Source organism: Psammomys obesus, unplaced genomic scaffold (assembly GCF_907164565.1).
Source record: "Psammomys obesus unplaced genomic scaffold, mPsaObe1.curated_primary_1811, whole genome shotgun sequence".
In the NCBI taxonomy this organism is placed as follows: Eukaryota; Metazoa; Chordata; class Mammalia; order Rodentia; family Muridae; genus Psammomys; species Psammomys obesus.
This window is the reverse complement of record NW_026592548.1, coordinates 5,817,733-5,842,831: the sequence shown is the minus strand read 5'-3', so window position 1 is coordinate 5,842,831 and position 25,099 is coordinate 5,817,733. Positions and strand designations below refer to the sequence as shown.

The 25,099-nt window shown below is 40.7% G+C and overlaps 1 protein-coding gene across 1 annotated transcript in view; it reads left to right on the top strand.

The window, feature by feature from the left end:
- Erich3 (glutamate rich 3) overlaps window positions 1–25,099 on the top strand; it is a 102,980-nt gene that overhangs the window by 69,374 nt on the left and 8,507 nt on the right. Inside the window, exons 12-13 of the mRNA XM_055614415.1 lie at window positions 7,703–8,140; window positions 20,322–20,444. Of these exons, the coding sequence (XP_055470390.1) occupies window positions 7,703–8,140; window positions 20,322–20,444 (561 nt within the window). The remainder of the gene's footprint in view (window positions 1–7,702; window positions 8,141–20,321; window positions 20,445–25,099) is intronic.

The following is a 25,099-nucleotide window of genomic DNA, read 5'->3' as shown; positions in this document are numbered from 1 at the left end:
TATATATATATATATATATATATATATATATATATATATATATATATATATATATATATTCTTTTCATTCCAAATTATTTCCTATATAAAAATATCAAATTTTGAAATTGGGAATTATTAGGATACTATAAAAGAAAATTAAGTAATGAAATTGGTTATGAGTAAATATTTAGTTATAATTTTACTTTTTTTTCAAAATATAATGTAAGCTGATTTGTTCTAATATCTAAGGTACATTTATTTAAGGCAAAAAGAGCAGATTTATATAGGATATAAGAAAAAATGTTTTTGTTTCAAAGCCAAAGGGGTCCATGATAATGTGACATATTTAACTCTAAACTCTCCGAAGGCTAGGGTAAAGAGTGAATGGAACAGTTCAAAAAGCAGGATGAAGTTAACTCAGTATCCTTGTAAACAAGATTGGCTTTCACCTTTATTACAGTGCTAAAACATTAAAGTATTTTAATATATTCAAATGTTCTATCACGTCTGTTAATATTTACGTTTTATGTTTCTTACACTAAATATAAGTAATAGGTAAGGTTTCTTCTCAGGTTGAATGTACATACTGGAGTGTAGTTTATAATAATTTATGGCACAAAGCTAAATAACTCAGTGGAATGATGGTGTCATCCTATAGAAAATATTTCACCTTGGTCTATATTTTTAAAGAAGTTAAACAGGTGATTTGTTGGTAAATTGATTGAGAATGTATTTGGTATAAATATAAGTGATTCAGAACACAAGCAGCTTGGGTTTTCAAGCCTGTGGTGATGGTGTCAACTTTCGAGGCTGTGGATGTCACAAAGATTCTGTGAACTCCTTGGCTATCCAGTTGTCTGAGTTTCATAATTTCTAGAGGTCAAATAGACTTTATATTCACAAAGAGAAGGATACAGGCAGTGCTTGTATTTTTCTCAATGGGAACACTTTGATTATTTGAGCCGTAAGTATTGAGGAAGTGATAGATGGAGAAATTTGACACTGATGATTGGATATCACTGACTGGAAAGGCATCCCATAGAGGCAGTGGCATAGCCCATGTGGCTGATTCTTGCTCACCAAGACTCTTCTATATGCTGAGGTCCACAGTAGATATGTTGTATGAATTACCTCATTTACCTTAAACAACCCTAAAAGCAATTACTTTCCCCTTTATCTACATTTCACAATATGCAAGCTTGCAAATACTGAAATTAAATAATCCCAAAGCCACATAGCCAGAAAGTACTGCAATTCAGTTGTAATTATAACCAAACCTCAAAACTTATACTTCGGGAAAAAGATGCACTTTTCAAAATCAGAAAATATCCATGTACCTAAAATTAAAACAAGTTCTCCACTCAGTGAAGAGAGTTTATTTCCTGGTGCCCCTATAGCTCAGAAGTGTTTTACATTTTTAACTACCTCTGTTTTCTTCTTTGGCCTGCTTTGTTTTTGCAAAATGAAAATGAAAACAGACAGTTTCTAAATTCCCCTAGATTGACCTTTCTCTCCATACATAAATGTCCCTCTCTATTCCTAGGCCTTTTGAGGCCTCCTCTTAGAGACTCTGCCCACTGGGGCAGCTTGACTAAGCCCTTAACCCTATTCTGTAGCAGGTCAGTTTTCAGACATTCCCCATTTATTAAATTTTGTTTATCAAATTACACAAACTAATGGCATACAAACCATACTAAGAAAGCTAGGATGGGCTGTTTTGCTATTTCTCAAAGAAGCGATATCACAAGAGGTTTTTAAAAATGCTTATTGACATCATGCCTTCCAAGGTATTTTGGCTACTGTTGTGGTCTCTGGTTAATGTTCATGCTATGTGGTTCTTAGAATATTAATTGGGAAGGTTATGTAAAATTACTGTTCTTCCATAGATGCAATAATGTTTTAAATAGGTATGGAATAAAAGCTATCAGAAGACACAGTCATTTCACAAATGCTGAGAAATTTATGAGGCAGAATTGAACTGGCAAGCTATTTTCTCCTGTCATTTCAGTAAAGGAATTATCAAGGTATCTTCTAACGGCCCCTTTGCCTCCGGGGTGTGCACATGCATTGCCACATGACCAATGCTCTGAAATGTAACCTCGCTTACCTGTCCCTGCTTTCCCAGGAGGTGTCTTCACTTCTGACCGTCCCTCTGTGTCACTCAACAGTATGTCTTTTACTATGTGAAGTATGAGTTAGCAACTTTACCTGGCTAATACATAACATTTATTTAAAATGACAATATCATGGTGGGTTTCATGCATTTCACCTATAAAAGTGTGAGAAGCATAGCTTGGGCACTGAATCCCGGACACCCGTTCATCCCTTTTATTGACATGATTAAGACTCTTGCTGTTCATGTTTGGATGTGTTTCATTTGAACCTGCCTGCACCTGTTCCCAGGGGCAAACAATTGCCCAGGCTGTCACTCTCATGACTAGTCAGCCCTGTTTAAACTGCCAGCTAACAATTGCGCTCGTGAACTTTGATGAATCCACTGTTGAATGGCCTCTGAGTGATGAAGGAGCGACGACTAAGAGCAGACTCTGCTCCAGGAATGACGTGTGCAGCTCCCTGCCATTTAAAAGGAGTGACAGCTCTGCTCTCTGCATTTGTATTTGCAACCCTGACACTAATTTACCAGCAGAAAATGTATTGTCAAAGATGAATGCTCTGAGTCTGACGGGGAAAACACTGTGTGACTAGGAAGACACTCTGTGGGCAGTATAATAATGCCTGTGAGGAGGTGAAGCTGAGCAGATCCTCAGGAGAGAGAAGGGAGAGGCACCAAAGACAGACTAGAGATCAAGATACAGACAGCATTTTCTCAGACTGCTAAGAAGAGCCAGGAATGAAACATTTTTTCTTCTTCTAAGAAATAGTTCTTTTGTGTATTTTTCAGTCTGATGTAGTTGTCATAGATCTCAAATCTCAAAGTCACAAAAATTCATTTTACTTGACATCAAGATTTATGCTATTTGGGATTTTATTTACATGGAGGTGTTTTTTTTTTTTTTTGAGGTTTTCATATATTCACACACTATTTTGGTCATGTTGGCTTGACTATGTATGAACTGGAGGAGGAGAAGCACACATCAAGGTCCCCCACTGGGGTGACATTGTATTTGGGGTTTTTTGGGATGCTACCATGCTCTGAGCAGTGCCATACATTGTACCCACAGCTTGGATGTGGATGAGCCAGGTAGTGATTATACACAATGTGTGGACAGACTGTAGGTGTAAATTTTGCACAGTTATTTTTTCTTTGTTTTCGTTTCATGTGTATGTGCATTTGCCTGCAGGTGTGTAAGTACTTGGTGTGTGTGCCATGGTGCCTATGGAGTCCAGAAAAGGCTTTAGATGTCCTGTAACTGAAGCTATCATCAGTTGTAAGCTGCTGGGTGCTGCTGGGAACAAAACCTAAGTCCTCTGCAAGAGCAGCAAGTGTTTTTCACTGCTGAGCCATCTCTCCAACCTCCAGCTGGTCATTTCTTAATAGCATGGGTTCTCTAACCCATAGCACTTGTTGCTGGCATAGGGAGCCACAGATTCAAGAAAGATAGCTAAATTCACGATTGACTATTTTACATTAAATAATGTCAAATGAGTTCTTTCTCTTCTTTCTTGACTTTTTGAGGCATGACCTCACTATGTGGCTGAGGTTGGCCTAGAACTTGAGATCCCCCTGTCTCAGCCTCCCATATTCTGGGAACAGAAGCATGTGCCACTGCCTTGAGCTTTGCTACACTCCTGAGCCTGTATGGCGTATGTGATAACGATGCTATTGAGCAGGAAGACTGCCCAGATCAATATACAAATGCATAAACCTTTAGGCAGCACAGTGTGACACTTGGTTGCTCTCATCTCAACACTGTATTCACCGTGAAGCTTAGCAAGTTCAATCAGACAGTATAAAGCTGACTGCACTCTGGAACTCTTTCTTCCTGTTGTCGCTGTATGTATGTATAAGCAGATATGGCCTTACAAGGTAATGTATACATTTATCTCACTGGTGAGTTGAGATAGTTCAATGAGTAATAATTATCTGTTGGAGGGCATATGACTGCTCTCATGACAAATGATGATCTCGTTATTAGTTTAACTTATTTTACACATTTAAAGACTATTCCTTCTTGGACAGTGGTTCTCAACATGTAGGTCACAACCCTCACAGAGGGTGAATGTCAGATACCCTGCATATCAGATGTTTATATTATGATTCATAACAGTAGCAAAAGTACAGTTATGAAGTAGCAATGAAAATAATTTTATGGGGTCACCATGCATGAAGAATCATATTAAAGGGTTGCGGCAACAGGAAACTTGAGAACCACTGTTCTAGAAGGTTCATCGAGTATCAATTACTTCTCTCATTAGGTATTGTCTGTGAAGAGTTCAGCTGAATGCTGGTACCTGGTGTGAGCTATAACAGTTCACAAACTCAGGAGTATAAACAGAAATCAGGAGTAGGACATGTGAACTCAGGTGCTCTGGCCAAATCTGAAGAAAACAGGAGTGTCATTTGTGAAGACTTTGGTTTGAATTTTTAAACTTAGTAATAAGAAAGATGCCATCAGTACTGCAGCTGAAGAGTTGTGGGGTTTACTGTAATGGGCTCCCTGGGCTTGATACAAATTTTTAATCGAAATTAATTAAGCGAAGATAGCTTAGATTCTAGCTTAAGCAATAGCAACAGCAGGGAAAAAACCAAGACTGCAAGGAATGAGCTAATTTTAAAGCAAGCTATGTGCTAAAGCGGGTGGGAGTGATAGAAATCCAAGCCTGCCCTTGTCACTGCTTTGAGACACACAGCACAGGGGCTGATGGGGAGGAAGGGTGAAGAGTACAGCAATGCTTTTGGAGAGGAGTACACAGCAATGCTAGGAAAACTAACAAACACCCCAGCAAACAGTACCACTGTCTAATAGCTAGGCACTGAACAAAAGCCACAGCTTTCTTTTCTTTGTGGAATATTTCCTGGCACATAGGATGTTCTCAGCACTAACGGGTGGGTGAGTCCATGAAGTCAATCAATATTGTTAATGACATGGAAAAGAAGGAGAGTTGGGGACTGAACAGATGTCAAGGGGAAAGCAATGATCCTGCTAGAGACAGGGACCAGTGGGGAGCAGGCACCTGGCTTTGGTAGAGCCTCAGGCACTGAGTATAGATCTTTTCCTGGCCAAGGAGACCAACATCAGGCCCTCTCAGCAACAGGACTGAGAGGCCTTTGTGGGTCAAATGGAATCAGGTGGGAGGCTGTGGCTTTACTCTATGCCGCCAACAGCCTCTCTATTCTTGTGACTAGAATTTCAAATATGTCCTCAAAATTGCTTTAAATGGAAGTTTTTATATAAATTTTGGTTTACTTCTAAGAGAAAAAATACGACTCATTGTGGGAATTCCATTACATGAACCTGAAACTTTTTCTCTAAGCCCCATCTTACCCCAGGGTCTATATGGAAATGAGAACAAGAAGTGAGTGAGGGTGAATTACACTGGGAGCTGAGGGAGAAATCTGAAAATTGAAATGAGTTTGTATTGGAGGTCAAGTGCCCTGGCCACTCTGAGGTCACTCATTTCCTCTTCTTTCTTTACTGAACTTACTTAAAATTGAACCAGGATGAGTTGACAGCCTTTTGAAATAAGGTAATATTGCTAATAGAAGCTACTGAAAAAAGATAGAGGGGCTAGCCACTTACAGGCTTGTGAGCAATTCAGAGCCCAAGGTGGGGAACCGTCCTGCAGATACTGAGGTGGCAGATGCAGCTCTGGGTGTGTGAGTGAGCTGCACGTCATGTCTGAGCCAACGGTGCCTCAGGTAGAGCCATTCATGGGACCACTAATAAGTATGAGCTGTTCCTCTTTAAAATAAAAATTGTATAAAACCTTTAGAAGAATTGCTGGGTGTGAACCCAAAGTTTCTGGATTAGGGGCAAATAAGACTGAGGCCAAACCCTTGAAATCTGGACTCTAAGGAGAGACAGTAGGCACAGATGTAACAGGGAGAGCAGCGAGCAAGTGGCCCAAAGGAGGGTGTCCTTGAAGCACAGGGGACCCAGCCAGGTACTGGGTAAGAGGGGTCTCTGGTACCGTCAGAGGGCCCGCTGCCTGAGGAAACCTCTCCTAGTGAGTCTCAGTGCTCTGAGCTTCACCCATGTCTTCTTGGAAGTGTTGATCTGTCCCTGTGTTTGTACTTAGAATGCTGAGATGTGCCACAGGGAGCTGCTGGAGCCAGAAAGACAGCAGAAAGATGAAGGAAAGGCTGTGTTTTTATTTATTTAGTTTTTGTCTTTCACTCCACGTTAGCTGGTAGAGCCATCTGTGTAGCTGTCTCATAGTGATGAAAGAATCAGCCAAGAGAGTACGGAACACAGAAGGAAGAAAACTGGAAAACTAGGAAATACTGGAGTCTCTCACTTGGCTATATACTCTACACTAATGTTTGGTCCCTGGTACCCTTCAAAAGAGAAGGTATTTTGTAGAAAATGATTAGACATCCAGTGCAATTTTTTTAAAGCAAACACAAACTTGTGTCTCTCTTGTCTGAAGCAATGTTAACAGGGACTTTTTACATGATGCCTCTTCCTTACATGTAGGTTAATTTCTGGGAGCTTTTTAGGGTCCAGGAGCAAGCCAGTTTTGACTAGTATATGTTTCTAGTGTGTATCTCCATCTGGGAGAGCAGCGTGGACCTCTGTTTTCCTCTGTGGCCTCCTCTTGGACTTCCTATCTTCGTCCAGGGATTGCCTTGGGCTGCTGGGATTTCTTCAGGGATAAAATGCGCAGGGAGTTTACACCACCCTAGTGTAACCCATAGCCACTGTCTCACTGGTTCAAACTGTGAAAACCTAGCTCCTTCTCATTTTCATTATATCCCGCTAGGATAATTCTCACTCACAGAAGTTTCTGTAATATCAGTTGAGCTGTTTCTTAAAACAGCTCATTGATTGATTAGGAAGGATGGCAATCCTTGCCTGCCTTCCTAACTCCTCAAAAACGTTTTCCTGGAGCTTATACTTCATATCTTCTTCTCAGGCAGCTTCCTTTTAATATTTTGCTTATAGGGACTCCAAAAAGGTAGTATCTACACACACACACACACACACACACACACTAACGCCTATCTACTTTGTAAATGCAGAGATGGTACCTGGCCAGCAAAGTGTTCTAGAATGGTAGGTTTTACAGTAGATAAAAATAATTGAAATGATTGGTGTGGCTGACCAGGAGAAGAAGAAAATACGTGTTCTTATAAAAACAAAGTATTCTTGAAAATTTCCAATAACAAAGGTATCTATAGCCTTTCCAGAGGTTTATAAAGACAATCCAAGCCTTGAGTTAGTTTTCAGTTAAATGTCACCTATTGAAAACTTTTATAGTTCACAAGCTGGATGTGGGGCAGAGCCTTAATACCAGCACTAGGGAGGTAGAAGCTGGACACCTGGAGTGTGAAGAGAACGTGCACTGACTTGTGAGCCACCTTCTAAAAACAAGAAGAAATGGAACAACAACACAACCCCCACAAGTAAAAACAAACCAAAATGAAACAAAAAGCTTTGCTGCTTTATAGATCAGTTTACAGAATTTATTGACAAAGTGAACAATTTTCCCTAACATTTGTTAGCGGAGTAATGCAATTGTTCCCCAATATAGTTACACGTCAGCTAATGAATTTAGGATGTAACATGTTAAATGTCACTGCTTTCTGTTTCTGTAGATGTTAAAACCATTTCACCTACCTCATCTAGAAGTCACCCGTACTCCAGTGAAAGCGAGGATGAGCTCACCGAGACCGGCGTGGAAGCCCGCTCCGGAAACAGTGCAGGAAGCTCCCAGACTTCCTCGTCTCACGACCTACAGGAACATGACCAAAGAAAATCCCACTTTCCAGGCGAGGAGTCATTGGAAGCCGAGATCGAAGAGCAAGAAATCACAAAAAGAGATGCGGATAAAGAACCTCTGTCGACAGAGGCCAGCTATACTCACATTACTGAGGAAGAACCAGTGAAGGGAACCCAAGAGTTTACGAAGAGTGAAAGCGAGAATTTCAGGCAGCCTGCTTCTCCAGAGGCAAATGCTAAGAGTCTACTCCAGGGCGGAGGTGCAGCCATGGAGGAGGACAGAAAAGCGGGCCTCCTTGAGGTGGAAGAAGAGGGTAAGTACGGCCAATGAGGTGGCATGCCGATGTGCCTGTGCATGGAAGCTGATTTGGTCCGTGCTTCAGCCAGAGCTGGGAATCAATCTGGATGATTCTGGAAGGATTCTCTATTTCCCTTTCTCCTTGTCGAAGAATTTCACATGTATTTTCGGCTTGCCATTCTCCTTCTATTGCGTTTTAAAAAATGACTTGATCATTCTTACATAGCGTGTTTCCTATTTTCTGTAAATTCCTTCTGATGGTAACCCTATCTCAAGAATCAAATAAAACACAATGCATGTGTGAAGTCAAACATATGTCTGGCTTTTCAGAGGTCGGTACTGACATCACTGTTTCTGCTGCGTCATGTTTGCATTTGCATGTGTGTATAGCTCATGTGCATGGTGCATGGTTGTACATTGGGTGTGAACTCCCTGCATCTCGTAAGCACTGCCATGTCTGCTGTCCAGGGGAAGCAGCTATCTAAGAAGGTGATGTTGCCAAGGACTATACAGCCAAGGGGAACTGGGCATAGGGTCAGGAGGAAGGGACTCCAGAGTTTCTAGAGACTTCTCTTGTCTCCATGTCACTGTAACTTAGGTTGAGATAAAAATATGCAAATTCCTTAAGATGTTTCAATCTTCAATCTCAATTATTCTCTGACTCTGAGCTCGTTCACACTTTCTGGGTTTCCAGAGTTTGTGGAAACATCCTGTTTGATGGGGAACGTTTAGAGTGCAAGACAGCGTGGAGGGTGTCAGGGATCTGTCAGCTCCGAGAAGGCAAGCAGTAGACTGAGCTGAGTGTGGCTATAGGTGGTCTGTGGCTGCCTGTCAGCTCCTTCCCACAGCTTTCTCTAACAGGCCTACAGGGCCTCGCCCACCACAGCGGCTCAACCCCTGACAGTGCAGCAGCCATTCTTCTGGGTTCCAAGATAAATTTGTTTCACTTTTAATATTATAAAGTCTAGCTATGTTTTTAAAAACTTTGAGTGCTTTTAAATTTTTTTCTTTATTATTATTATTATTTATTACATTTTTTTACTTTGTATCCCAGCTATAGCCTCCTCCCTTATCTGTTCCCTGTCCTACCCTCTCTCCCTCTCCCCCCCTGCCATGTCCTCCTTCTAGTCCACTGATAAGGGAGGTTCTCCTCCCCTTCTATCTGACCCTAGACCGTCAGGACTCATCAAGACTGTCTGGATCCTCTTGCCACCTCGCCATGAGGAGGTGATCAAAGAGCCGTCCACTGAGTCTATGTCAGAGACAGCCCCTGCTCCCCTTACTAGGGAGCACACAATCTGGCATTTTCTCAGAAAATTAGGAGTAGTCCTACCTCAGGATCCAACTATACCTCTCCTGGGCATATATTTGAAAAATAATCAAACATAGAACAAGGACACGTGCTCAACTACTTTCATAGCAGCTTTATTTGTAATAGTCAGAATCTGGAAACAACCTAGATGTCCCTCAACTGAGGAATGGATACAGAAATTGTGGTACATTTACACAATGGAATACTACTCAGCAATTAAAAACAAGGAAATCATGAAATTTGCAGGTAAATGGTGGGAACTGGAAAGGATCATCCTGAGTGAGGTATCCCAGAAGCAGAAAGACACACATGGTATATACTCACTCATAAGTGGATATTATACATACAATATAGGGTAAACATACCAAAATCTGTACACCTAAAGAAGCTAAACTTCAAGTGTTTTAATTTCTATACTTTTTAGATCTTTAAAGGCTAGTCAGGCCTTCTTCTAGAAATAGGGTACTGAGATGTTGCCTTCCTGTTGAACTGTTTCTGTAACCTTGTAAGTGTGTCATGGTAGTATAGGCAAAACAAACATGTGAGAGATGTTCCTCCCAGAACATGAAAAGAAGGCTTGACAGCTGGGCTGAGGTTACTGAGTGTAAAATTGGAGAAGGAATGAAATGACGTGGAATTTCAAAGTAGGACAAGTCCATGTGGTGATGGTCCCCTTGGTATAGTTGCCTACACATGACTTGAACCAGGACAGCAACAGTAGACTAGCAAATGTGGAGGGAGAAAGCTCACAAGTTCTCAACCCGAAGAACTACAGGGAACTACAGGCAGTGCTCAGAGTTGGAGAAATGGTTTACCTTGGGGAGAGGCATGCCAGTTGTTTATTTAACATCAAAGTCTCGGCCCTCAAGATATATACAAGTAGCTTGGTAGGCATGGCGATGCTGTGTGTAGATGTATGTATATATTAGTACACACACACACACATATACATATGTAATAAAAAATGACAACATGACTTTGGAAAATCGCAAGAAGTGGGGGAGAGAGATGGCTCAGCAGTTAAGAGCCCTGAGGACTCTTCCAGAGGACACATGTTCAATTCCTAGCACCCACATGTCAGCTCACAACTGTCTGTAACTCCAAGATCTGACACCCTCACACAGACATACATGCAGGCAAAACATTGATTCACATTAAATAAAAAACAAATTAATTAAAAAAATTAATTAAAAGGGAAAAGTAAAAATAGGAAGGGAGGTATAGGGGTGGTGCTTGGAGAGAGAAAAAGGAAGAGGGGTGATGTAATAACAGTATAATCTCGAATCTATTTTAAAAGAGCTTACAGGAAGACTGTTCCTGGGAAGGATTTTAGGGCTGGGTGCCAGTTTGAGGTGGGACACAAGACAAGGTGCCTGGGCTCCGTGGTCTAGGCAGGGACATGACCTTCAAGTAGGTCTTCAAAAGTAGCTAGCATAAGCTAAAAATGGTTGTTACATTTTAAAATAGCCTAAGAAACTCTGGAAATTTATTAATCTAGGTCATTACTGAAAGGAATTATCATCTTGGCCCTCAAATTCTACCACAAAGATTATTAACATTTCAAAAGGATTTGCTTTATACAAATTAAAATTCCTACTAAAATATTCTTAAAACACTTTGATAAAAATAGTTCAAATCTTTGATCTTGGATTTTGTCATTATATTCTGATAGTATAAAACATCTAGGAAATTTACATAATTTAGCAGTTACTAATGAAAAAGGCTGACCCTTGGGCTGGGGACAGAGCTCAGTGGTACAACACTTGCCTAGCACGCGTGGGTCCTGGATTTGAGCTCTAGCACAGGGAAAATATAACACTGATTTTGTCATTATTTTAACTTTAGAAAACTATGTATTTGTTTAAATTAAGCATACAAAGTGTTAGAATTCATCATGATATTTGTATATTCAGCTGCAGGTGTTGACAGTTTTTCTCCCCCATTTCTGACCCTTTTCCTTTCCCCCTCCAAGCCCAGTACCCCTTCCTACTTCAAGGGTACACATGTTCTATTACCAGCTTCCTCAATCCTCGCTTTCCCCTTGATGGTCCCCTTTGGGGTTTATGAACTGTGTCCACACTCACACCTGTGACTACACATACATTTATGTGTATAGGCAGTTTCTTATGATTCAAAACAAAGTATCAGTAGACTGTCTTTGGGATAAAACTTGTTTTGAAAGTTTCTTCAGGGATAAATAGTTCACATATGTCCAGAAAAGCAAATATTTTGGATTAAGGGTAATGGTTTGAGGGCGGCTTCGCCGAGCTGTACTAGTGACAGGGATCTTAGCTGTGGAGGCAAGAGGTGACTTGAGGACAGTGTCCATAAACGAGGCTCTTCAGCTCCAGGGTGGCTCTGCTGCTCTGATGCCGAAAGCCCACTGAGGCATCATCGGCACTTCAGGGAATTCAGGACCACACTGGAAGCTGTTCCCATTCTGTGGCCTGCGATACAGTTACTTATTGTAAATATCAGCCAGGATGTAGAGACACAATATTACCTAAGATGAGCAGATGGCCATCTCATACTAAGAGATTTCAAACATCAGTAAAACGTGCACTTATGTCAAGTTACTGTGTGTCAACGTATGTGTATATGTATGCATTTATGTCCTTTATGTTGCAGCTGTGTGTAGATACACACATACACATGTATAAGTAATACATCTTCCTTTCAAGGAGAGTATACATACTATATATGCAACATATATAACCATAACATATTTAAATAAGTGTTTTGTCTAATTTTAATGTTACTGCTATGATAATAATATACTGTTACAATAAAGCATAACAGAGATAATGCCTGAGGTAGCATGGTTACTATGAAATGTTTTCTTAAGATGACAATCAGGACCTCAAAGTGTCTGACAGCCTGCACCACTTCGGGAAGCTCTGAGGAGAATTTGATGCCTTTCCTTCTCCTGCTGGCTGTCTAACTTGCATCATTCTCCTACCAGCTTCCAAATCCTGCTGTACTGTCCCCTGGTCTGTCTTCCCCAAGACTTCTGCTCTCCTAGTCACACCTGCTGTGCTCTGTCTGTCTCGGACATGCACAGGGCAGTGCACAGCCTCCTCCTAGCAGGGCTGTCCACGACGTTTGCAATGTGAGGAATCCTCGTAGGTCTGGGGATAAGGGCATGGCTCTTGAGGCCCTTACTCTTCAGTATTCTAATTAAGAATTCAGGAATCACTCAACATGGGAATAAGCAACCAAAAGGAGACCTACAGAAAATAAATTATTCATCCTGTAACACCATGTATTGAAATAAAGGACAGAAAGGGGAAGGGTATTTGAAGTATAGATTCTGATATGTGTTTATATAAGTAAACAATTTCTGGTAAAGTAGGCTTCCACAAAATAGATTGTAATATGCTGATGAATAAAATATCAGATGTTGAACATATAATTGGACTTTCTTGCTCATATTTTAGAAATGATAATTATATTTTTTATTTTTCTTAATACATTGGGAAATATTTTTTACTTGAGATCTCTAATTTCACAAATATTTGTAATCTTATTAATATATGACACTAGATAGCAAGGGATAAGACTTTTATCTCTGTTAAGCATTAATGCATAAGTTGTTTAATTGCTAATGGTTTTTCATCAATATCTATATAAATTCACATGGAATAATGGCTAATAAACTAAAGGAAGGTAGTTTAAACTTTTCTCATACATTTAGCACATGCAAAATTGCTTTCAGTGTTTGGTCAATTTTTAAATTTCGACCTGACATTTTACAGTAAACGTCACATTATATAAATTTAGGAAGCACGATCTAGCTAGTGTTTCACCATGTCACCATGGTTGCTCACGTGTGGCCTTCATCAGCACCCTTGATGCCCACACATTCCATTCTGGGCCTCAGAAGCTAACTGCTTCCTGAGTGTTGATATTTACACTTTTCTATTTATTATGATATATTTAAAATGTTCACTATAATTAACAGTACTTTAGTGATTGATTACTCAGTTTATTTCAGATTCACAAATATTTCCTTAGGGTTGTAAAGAGTATAACTTCTGGATTAAAAGTTATAGATTTTTCATGGGTCTTGATCAATTTTTTTCTCGCTCACAATTATTGGCTCAAAAGTTTAATTGTTACAGGGAGAAGGACGGGGAGATAGTAAAAGCTTGTGCTACCTGGCTTCCTGTCTTTCCCATATGTGTAGCTGTGGAGAACAACATGCTCGCGCGTCCAGAAATTGCATAGAGCTGTATTTACAGATGGTGAGCATAAAAGAATGGAAGAGTAGTGTTTTCTGTTAGTTACAACCTAAAAGACTCATGGAAGTACTTGTGTGTGTGCTCATGTGCATGGGTTGTATTTGCCTGTGTCTGTGTGTATGTGTGTATGTGCGTGCATTTGAGTGTGTGTATGACACTGGGGACTGAACGCAGAGCCTTGAGCTGGCACTGCACCAATGACTTAGATAGCCAGATTCATTTTGTATTTTCATGTGTAAATTAAGAGCAGTCAACTTGTGTAATTTAAAACTAAATAAGGTTATACCTAGAGTAAAATTTGATTTGTTGTTATGTGCTCAGGATACAACAGGCCTGAATGAAAAGCAAAGAAATCTTCCGAGCTGAGCTGAGGTCTAAGTATAAGGTCTAAGGGAATGCGCAAGCTTTCAGTGTCTCCCAGTACATTCCTTCTGCCGCTGAGTACTTGGCACATGCTTTCTGTCAAGCAACGTTCATGGTGTGACTATCACAAACACTTAACTATGCAGAGAGTATGACCATGGAGGAAATATGTCTGATAAACAGTAAGAATGGTGGGTTATCTGGGGTACAACCTGAGGAGGCTGAATGCTTATCCAAGGGATCTCTTTTAAGGGCTGGCCTCTCTGCTCCTCGTACATTGGGTAGAGGGTAGAGGGTACAGGGTAGAGGGTAGCGGGCAGAGGGCAGAGGGCAGAAGGCAGAGGGCAGAGGGCAGGAGCCCCTTCTCCTGCAGGAGATCTGAAGGGCAGCTAGGAAACACAGCCCTGGGCAGGGAAGCGCTGCTGATGGAGAGGTTGGAGAAAAGGCTGGTGTAATGCAGTGGAGTGGAAGGGAGAGGGAAGAGGAATAGGGAGGGAGCAGGGCCAGTGACAGAGGAGACGCCAGAGGGCAGACTTACCAACCTCTGTGCAGTACTTACTCTGCCATGGGAAATTTTCCCCTGGAGGTTTTAGAGTGGACACACGAGGTGACCTGGTGGAAGCTTGGAAAAAGATGACTCTCACTACATTAGGAAGATAGAATTTGTCCTAGAACAGCTGTGGCCTTGAGTTTATAATTCTGGGTTTTGTGGGCCATGTTTCAATGTCAGAGGTAACACCAGAACATTTTCACTGGAGCGGCACGTGATGCTGCTGTGAGTTTTGTCATGGTGAGTTCTTGAGAAGATAATTTATTGTCTACAAAGAATGATGCTGCTGTGAGTTTTGTCATGGTGAGTTCTTAAGAAGATAATTTATTGTTTACAAAGAATGATCAAGACACAAAGATACACTTTTCCAAGGTGACTGTGGGCTTCAAATGAACTTTAATATGTCTCAACTCTGTTTCCATGGGTTTTTATGGTTTAGAATTTTAGATCAAACTATTGGCATCATTCTTCACTGCTGCAGAGCAGCTCAGCATTCTCAGAATGTTTTAAGAAGGGCCAGCTCATTTTGTTTCTGCTCTAACAGACGAGAAGGAATGAATTGGCTCTCCTTGAGGAAACAAGATGGAGAATGTAAAAGATACAGTGGGCTACAAGCTAAGACACTTGCATTTTGAGATCTGTAGAAAAGAGGTGATAACAAGAATTATAGGCAGTGTTGGAGAGACTGACGCTTTGTTTGGTTGCTTCAACACTCTTTTTAGTTTGTGTACCCGAGTACACTTATTCCTGCCTAAATTCCTCCTCAGACCCTGTTGTTCAAATTTCTTCTCGGGAATAGAAATAATTGCTACTTCAAAAAAAGAAAACAAGCAAAATTTCTAAAACCTTTATAATGTACAGTAAATCAAAACTCTTAAATGAATCCCTGTTCACTCATTTGTCTACAGTTTTTTTTTTAACCTGAGCTGGCTAATAACGAATGCAGAAAAATTTATTTTTAAAAACCACAAAAGTAAACAAAGCATTTGAGATTAGTTGGCAAAGTTGTAACCCTGATTTCCATTATCATTGTAAATGTTTTATTTTTTTTTCTTGGAATCTAAGTTTAAAATGAGGAATCTATGGCAACTTCTAAATTACTTGTTTAAGCCATATGGGAAGATTGAGCTTCAAAATATCAGAACTGTTTTTATTTCTCAAGTATTTATGAATCACACGCCTATTTGCATTCTGACTGGCACACTTTAATCAGCATTTGTGTTCTACTTAGGAGAGCCTGAACTTTGACATCTCGTGGTCTGGTTTGTTTGCACCCACGTGTTCAGCCTTTTGCAGAGTTCCTACGGTTTTTACATTGGCTGCCTGACAGGTGGTTTGAGGACCATGGGAAGCATCAAAGCATAGGCTAACCAGAAAAATCTGGAAAATACCATGGCAATTGGTGATATGAGCTCTTGTGCTTCGAGTTGCCGTCCCCTCAGTCCGTTTGAAATCAGCAGGAATGTAAAGGATTGCACTTGGGACGTGTCAAGTTTTCTCTTCAATCTCAGGCATTTTCGCTATGCAGATGTCACACACTCCATGGAACTTGTTACATGGGAGTATGAGAGAAAGACTCAAGGATCTCCTTGGTGTTGACTTCCCACAAGAAAGAGGAGAACTCACAGAAACCAGGACATTCTCCTTCACAAGGGCAGTGGGAATGAGGGTCTGACCAAGGCTGCCACCTCTGGAACAAGATGGCCTCCCTGCTGAGATGCCAGAGCTTGCTTCATCTTCCTTTCTATGTAGGTCTTGGGTCTGCAATTTGGAATTTATAACTACTTAAACACATCCGAGAAGGATGCAGTTCCTCTTAGAAGTTAAGGACATTCAAGAGGAAACAACAAAAATAACATTTTTTTAAATAAATAAAGCCATCACTCTTTCCTAATAGATAATGACATAAAGACATCAATACCGTTTAGAAGGTTGGCTCACCAAGTGCCCATGTGTCCTTTCCCTAGTAGCACATAATACAAGTTGTAGAGTTCCAATTCTATGGTAATAGTGCAAAGAAGCTAGGAATCATTCACACAGTATAATATGGTCTCATAATAAATTATAAACTTAAGGAAAGTTCTCAAAAAGTTCTTTGGGCAAAGAAAAAATTTATTCCTTAATTATTGAGTGTGCTATAAGAACAAGAAAATGCTATTTTAAAATGATGTACTTTAAACTATAGCCTCATACACTGACTCCACTTCAGCTATAGTGAAAAAAAATTCTAAGTAATAACAGATATGCAAAATATATAGCACTATTTACAGGGGTGAATGAGAAGGGAGAATATAGCGTGTACTGACTGAATGAAAAATTGGATCAAGTAAGAAATCACTTTAAGGAAGCAAAATATTAAAGTGTGCTTGAAAAATGTCCAGATTACACTCTCAGTTTAATGTAGTGTGCCTCCAAATCATGGAGATGATAATTTGGAATATGAAAAAAAATTAGAGGAACTAGTACCATGTAACTAGAAAATATTTTGAGTCATAGAAACAACAATGGAGCAGCACTCACTGTAGCAAAGAAAACTGGAAAAAGTTCTGCCTTGTGTGTTCCACAGAGTTGATATTTTTAACAAGTAAGGAACTCTACAAAATCAATAAGAAAAACTCAGTCATCGTGGAGTAGGAAATTCCCAATTCACCCAACAGTGGTCATAACTCAAAATATAAATTAGCTACACAAGTTAGAAAGTATTCACAGAAATTTGGGATAGGCTGTGTGCATGTGCATGCCTGTGTGTGTGTGTGTGTGTGTGTGTATGTGTGTGTGTGTGTGCACGCACGCACACATGTGTGTTTTGCTGGGGATCTAACCTTAGTCCTGAAGCATGCTGAGCAAGTGTTCTACCATGAGCTATATCTTCAGCCTGAACCTTTATTTGAATGGTCTATGTCAGTGGTTCTGTGTTTCAGATGTTTACATTATGATTTATAACAGTAGCAAAATTACAGTTATGAAGTAGCAACAAAATAATTTCATGGTTGGGGTGACCACAACATGCAAACTGTCTGAAAGGTTTCCGTGTTAGGAAGGTTGGGAACCGCTGTTCTGTGTGCACTAAAAGATCCCTTTGCCTACTGAGTGGAGAAGAGCAAGCTACTAATTGACAATGGGCCATGTAAGAAGCTCCCCCGAGTCAGAGCAAAGCAAGGGAAGCCTCCCAGGGATCCACGGGATATCCGAGAACAATTCAGTCTCACCGTATGGGTCATGCTCTTATTTATTTACTTCTTTTTAATCTTTCCAAGTTTTAGGTAATGACTTCATACTATTTTTTATATTTTGGGAAGTATGGTATGTATTGCTGGAAAGTGCATTTGTTTTAGTTATGGAAAACTAACATTATAACAGGATATTATATCATTGGAATGGATAAGATGGTTTTCTAAGAAATTCTCTATGAAACCATCCATTTGTTTTGAATGCTTTGACAGCTATTGTGGTCTTTCATGGTCACCTCTACAAAGAGCTAAAGAACATGATGAAGGGTAGACAGAAGAAATGAAGTGACTGGCCACATAGGCAACACAGGAGTCTGGGCAGCCAGAGACCTCTTTCACTGTGGGTGGAAAACAGCAGACTGTAGAACCAGCCAAGTTCTTGCTTTCAAGTTTCAGCATCAGAAGGACAGCTGAGGAAAGTGTTCCCAGTGAGTCCTCTGGGCAAAGATCTGCTGCACCCTCAGCATGTAGGCCAGGCTTGCTCTTGCTGAACAGTGACCGGCCCCTCCTGAGTCCAGGAGCTTCATCTGCACCACAGAACTCCCTCCAGGGGCAGGCCAGTGGATGGCCAGGTGGTAAGGGCAGCCTGACTCACTAAGAGACAGCCTCACCATTGACTTGGAGTGCGTCTAACGGTTTAATGTCTAAGAAGCATCAGAGGCTCTTGTCCACTTTCCTATCTACTCACATGTGTGAGTTTACGTCTAGATGCCAGATATGAGAGAGAACATGGGCTATTTGTCCATTGGAGTTTGGCTTATTTCAGTAAAAGCCTCATTTTCTTGCAGCTTTTAGCATGTAAGAGAGACCCAGATGTCTGCTGGTACCGCAGAAGTGCAGCTTTGTTCAGAGGTTGTTGAGTCAAGCTCCATTCTGGTGATTGCTATCACTCAGTCAACTGAACTGTTATCCCGAAGCCCCACTGCTTATTTAAACCTTAAACATACTGCATTATGACATTGTTATAACAGAAAAATGATATATGAGTTCTGTGTCCTCCATTTGTGGATGTCCTAAAGCTGACTCAAGTTTGTCTCAAAGAATAGTTAAACCGTCATGTCCCTACTGAGATCCACCACCTGTAGATATCACACTCTGTCTTCCCAAACCACTAGCTGCTTCTCAGGAATTTAAACTAGCCAAGAATTAGAGATGTCACTATAGTTCTGTTTTTTAATCAAAGTACAGTCCTTGGATTAACTTGTATCATGATGTCAGAAGGTGGGGAAGAAGAGGAAAAGAAGGGGCTGGGCCCAAAAGCAGAGGGGCACACTGGAGATTGACATACTGCTCTCACTCAGAAAGGTGGATCTCAGTCCCACATACTGACTGAGCCTCTTTTAACTACAAAGTGATATGCAATCATGGGTGTTATGAAGTTAGAGACACAGGCCACCAGATGGCCAGTACTAGAGACACAGGCCATCAAGCAGCACTGAGGACATTGCCGGGGAATTGTCAGACACTAAAGAGAAATGTAACTGACTTTACAGTTTATCTTAGCTTGGACTTGGGTGCTAAAACATGCAAAATGCCCATCACCCCACCATGCAGTAGCAGCTATTACTATGAGGCACACAGGCACATGCTGGCACAGGGAAGCCCGCCCACTCTGGACACATTACATCACTTACTCTTCCTGATACCGTTGATTCCATATCTCGTTTGACAGATAGGTAAAGCAAGAAAGCAACATGGAATATGGGAGTTCAACCAGACCTCTGTGTCTTTGAGGTCCATGCTAGTAATAAGCATTATAGAACAGGAGTTTGTATGAAGGTGTGTACTGGCAAAGTGATAGGAATTCCACGACAGCCTCTTGTGGTGTCTGTCCATATAGGGTGAGTGCAGAGGTCAAGTCCTCAAGTCTACTAATGGATAAAGTGCTCAGGGAGCAGTCAGCACAAGTAGATTTAGTTTAAAAGAGCAGTAATGAATGGTGTCATAAAAGAGCGAACACACGTTTCCAGAAAGCAAAAGGCAGCTCAGCTGCTTCTCCAGTCATGCATGTACACTTGGCAACTGTCACTGCTTTTGGCTGTTGTCTTCTTTCAATGGAAGCATTTCTTTGCATGTGTCTCCTCACTTCATGATTGACTATGGTGTACTGTATTTTCCTCTTAAAAACCCCCTATCAGTGGACTTGGCAAGGGGCACGGAGGAGATGAGGGAGGGAGGGAGGGACTGGGAGGGAATGAGGGATCGGGACACGGTTGGGATACAGAGTTAATAAAATGTAACTGATAAGAAAAAAAAATTAAAAAATAAATAAATAAATAAATTAAATAAAAATAAATAAATAAATAAATATTTTCTTTAAAATTAAAAAAAAAAAACCCATAGCTTGGAAGCTGTCTAATCTTCATGTATTTTTAGAAGCAAATTGCATTTTAATGTGAATTCGTTTAAATTAAATTGACTCTACTTGTTTGAACTGTGAAATGCCAGTGTTCCCGTGGCCTGTCTTATGCTTTTTGATATTTCATATGCTCCCCAATCAGTTGGACAGATAGCAGGTGATGCCCAGGCCCCTGTCCATGACCGCTCTAATGCTGCATCTGGACTTAGCACCACAGAGGGCAGAGTGATGTCCATGAGGAAACCAGAGGCTCCTTTGGACAGAGGTAAGGGCTTGTCACTACCTAGTGAAGAGCTTTAGAAATCCCTCATAAATTCTGCTCTATCTCTGCTTTTCATCTTCAAGTCCTTGTTTTGTCTCTTCGCCTTCTTATTCATTTATTTATGTGATTCTCATCTAATGGATTTGGGATATGATGGCAGGAAGTAGCCCAGAGGCCTGAACAGGAGCTTTGAATCTGACATTAGCTATAAATGTTGTTTTTTAAAAAATACATTGATTTTTAAGACCAAAAAAAAGGCAAACATTTTATATTCCATAGCCTTAATCTCAGTTAACTGATGAAGCACATGAATTTACCTTTGCTGACAAAGTCATAAGAACTCTTGCACATTATGCCTTACAAGGACTCATGGAAAACTTTAGCCCTTGAGAATCAGGAAAGAAGTAGCTGTTGTCAGTGTATAATAGGAGTGGCATCCCATCTTCAAGATTGCCACCCTAAACATCAAGTCAACTCACATACATGTGGCCAATGCCCTATGTCTGTGAAGGCAGGTTTCCTCATATCTGATGAGTACTGTTTTACAATTGCTTGGATTTAAATGTTTGTGTGTGGGGGGGAACTCATGTGATTTCACTCTATCCCATTTCCAGTGTTTAGAGTGGTCAAGCACTATGAGACAGCTTCATGGATGATGGAGAAGGTACAAAAGACACTTCCTTCCTCTTTGGGCAGCATGAAAGAGTCAGGTGACAGGAGGTGGAGTCACAGGAGAGCAATGCTGAACTTTTTCAGTGGACATTCCTTTAGAGGAACTCTGGTGAAGCTCCCAAACACACAGTACAGGCACAGATGTTCTTTTGCCCAAACTCCAGGAAGATAGTCTAGTTCATCAAAAGTTGGAGGAAAAGGTGAAGTCATGAAACTCCTAAAGCCAGATGCAGTAATTTCACACAAATAATACTATTGATTGTCACAAGCATAGATGCTACTGCTTTGTGGATAAGAAAATGAAGGCTGAGTGAGGTGCCATTTCTTATATTCATGTAACTAGTCAGCATCAGACCTACACGGGCACCGGGCCTGTCTGATTCCCCAGGCACAGGCTCACTGCATGGGATCCAGCAGCTCTGCTGACAAATACTGAGCATTTGCTTCTGTAAAATGCTTCCCCAAAGCTCAGGAGATTGCCATAAAAACTACACTTTTTGTGCACTGCTATTTCTGAGGAAAGCTTCTTCTCTGTGCTGTGTGTGTTCCTATAACAGCTCAGCTGGGTATCATTAGCATGTTTTCTCCTAGAATTTAGACAGTATATTTTTACATGGTGACTAGGCAATTTTATTTCCCTGTTTTTATGAATGCTCTTTAATTAATTCATAAATTAGAGGCCAGTTTAGAGAAACAGATAACTTTATTTAAATGTTTTCCATCACTGACTTTTAAACAACATTGTCATGCAGGAATTTGAACAGTGACAGATGAACTAAGAAGAAACTACATCCTTGGCTGTTTCCCATTGTCCCAACACAGCTGTGTTCTAAATCAGTCACATTTATTAGTGAAATAAAAATGGACTACCTCTTTTTTCCAACTTTTATTACACTTTATTCACTTAGTATCACCCCATACAACCCCCTCTTCCCCTACTAATCCCACCCTCCCATCCCCTTCTTCATGCATGCCCCTCCCCAAGTCCACTGATAGGGGAGGTTCCCCCTCTCCTTCCTTCTGATCTTAGTCTATCAGATCACATCAGGAGTGGCTGCATTGTCATCTTCTGTGGCCTGGTAAGGCTGCTTCCCCCTCAGGGGTTGGTGATCAAAGAACAGGCCAATCAGTTTATGTCAGAGGCAGTCCCTCTTCCCATTGCTATGGAACCCACTTGGACACTAAATTGCCATGGGCTACATCTGTGCAGGGGTTCTAGGTTATCTCCATGCATGATATTTGGTTGGAGTATGAGTCTTTGGAAAGACCCCTGTGTTCAAATTTTCTGGTTCTGTTGCTCTCTTTGTGGAGGTCCTGTCCTCTCCAGATCTTACTGTTTCCCACTTCTTTCATTAAGATTCTATGTACTCTGCTCAACAGTTGGCTACAAGTCTCAGCATCTGCTTTGATAGTCTGCAGGACAGACCCTTTCAGAGGCCCTCTGTGGCAGGTTCCTAACTTGTTTCCTGTTTACTTATTCTTCTGATGTCCTTCCTCTTTGCCTTTCAGGATGAGGATTGAGCATTTTAGTCAGAGTCCTCCCTCTTGATTAGTTTCTTTAGATGTACAGATTTTAGTAGGTTTATCTTATATTATAAGTCTATATAAGTGAGTATATACCATGTGTATCTTTCTGTTTATGGAATAGCTCACTCAGGATGATCCTTTCCGGGTCCCACCATTTACCTGCAAATTTCATGATTTACTTGTTTTCATTGCTGAGTAATATTCCGTTGTGTAGATGTACCACAATTTCTGTATCCATTCTTCAGTTGAGGGGCATCTGGGTTGTTTCCAGGTTCTGGCTATTACAAATAAGGCTGCTACAAACATGGTTGAACAAATGTCCTTATTGTGTACTTGAGCCTCTTTTGGATATATGCCTAGGAGTGGTATGGCTGGATTATGATGAAGTGTTATTCCTTTTTGTCTGAGAATGCGCCAGATTGTTTTTTTTTTTCACGTGAATTTGACACATGTCAACCGAGCAGATAGTTTTGTTCTACATTTTCCTTCCAGAGTATTAAGTACAGTTTGGAAATTGCTAATTGAATCTCATTAGATGACCCATAAAAGCCAACCTTAGCTTCATTGATAGACCGGGATAATTAAAATTTTACTCCTTTGTTTGAAGACAACAGAAATGATCTTCTAAATATATGTTTTAAGGGGAATGTCATGTCACGTCTTACTGCCTACGATCCACATGGTTTGTGGCACTACCCGGCAAGAGACTGAGTCAGACAGCAAAAGATCTGTTTGGAGAGGTGGTAAGGTGATAACATCCTAAGGTGTGCGGAGGGAAAGGGGAAGGATAGGGACACGTTCTCACTGGCAGTACTACAGTAAAACAGTTATCCAAACATGCAAGCAAGGCCCTGCTCAGAGGACAGAGTACTCACTGCCAAACCTGGTGACCTGCACTCCATCCCTGGTATCCACACAGTGGAGGAAGAGAACTGACAACTGAAAGTTCTCCTCTGACCTCCGTGTGTGCACAGTGGTAGGTACACACATACAATAAATAAATACAAAAATCCTGAGAATGCAAGTGAGCAAAGAAAATGAGGAAGGCATGTCTGCTTATTGCATAAATTTACATAATATGCTGGTAGAGTAATTCAATACAATTCATAGAATCTACACTTGTGTCCTTTTGTGTGTATACGTATATGCCTATCTGTCTTAGTTGCTTTTCTATTGTAACAAACTACTATGACCTAGTTAGTAGGGGTTCGTTAGAGTAATAGAATGTACAAACACATACATACCTCATACATAATACATACATACACACATAGATTCATAGAAAGGCTTTATTGGAATGATTTACAGGCTGTGGTCCAGTTAATCCAACAATGGTTGTCCAAGAATACAGTAGTTGTCCAGTCCAGTTTAGTCCAGTCCAAAAATCTCATCTGGTCTTTATTGTATGCCTGAAGAAGAAGCAATGAACTTGCTAGAGAGGGCAAGAGCAAACAAACAGAGAGAGAGAGAGAGTAAGAAAGAGAATGAGAGTGAGAGAGAGTACTTCCTTCTTCCATGTCCTTTACATCGTCTGCCAAGGGAAGGAGTAGCCAGATTAAGGGTGAATTCTCCCACTTCAAAACATCTGGATTAAATGTTTATCTTTCCACCTCAAAGATTTAGATTAGGAGTGGGTCTCCCACTTCAATGTTTCAACTGATTCAATTAGGAAAAAAATTCTCACAGGTGTGTTTTAATTAATTACAGGAGTAGTCAAGTTGACAACCAAGAATAGACCAAGGCAACTTAGAAAACTGTTTAATTGGGATTATGGTTTCAGAGGGCTAGAGCACAGGATGGCAGAGCAAAGGCATGGCAGTAAGAGTGCTCACATCTTAAGCTGAGAGGAGGAAGCAGAGAGAGAACACTGGAAATGGTATCTTTATGACCTCAAAGCCCTAGGGCAGACCTCCTCCAACAAGGCTACATTTTTTAATTGTTGTGGCAAATGCTCCAACTAGAGACCAAGTATTCAAATATACAAACCTCTGGGCATTCTCATTCAAAATACCAAAGTCTACTTTCTAACCCCCATAGGCCTGACCATATCCTAATACAAAACTAATTTAGTCCAACTTCAAGAGTCCCCATAGTCTTCCACAGTGTCACATAGTTTAAAAGTACACAATCCAAGTCTCTTCGGAGACTCAAGGCAAGGTCTTAATTGTGACCCTCTGTAAAATAAAAAAAAAAACAAAATCAACACTTCCAAATACACAATGGCACAGAATATATGTGGCCATTGCTAAATGGAGGAATCGCTACCTAGTGAGGAAATACCAACCAAAACAAGACCAAAACCCAAGAACGAACTCCCAAATCCTGTAGTTCCATGTCTCATGTCAAAGGGCTTAGAGAGCTCAGCCTTTCAGCTCTACAAGACACTCCTTTCTCTTGGGCTGGCTCCATTCCATTTCTGTAACTCTCCTTGGCAGACATCCCACAGCCCTGGCATCTTC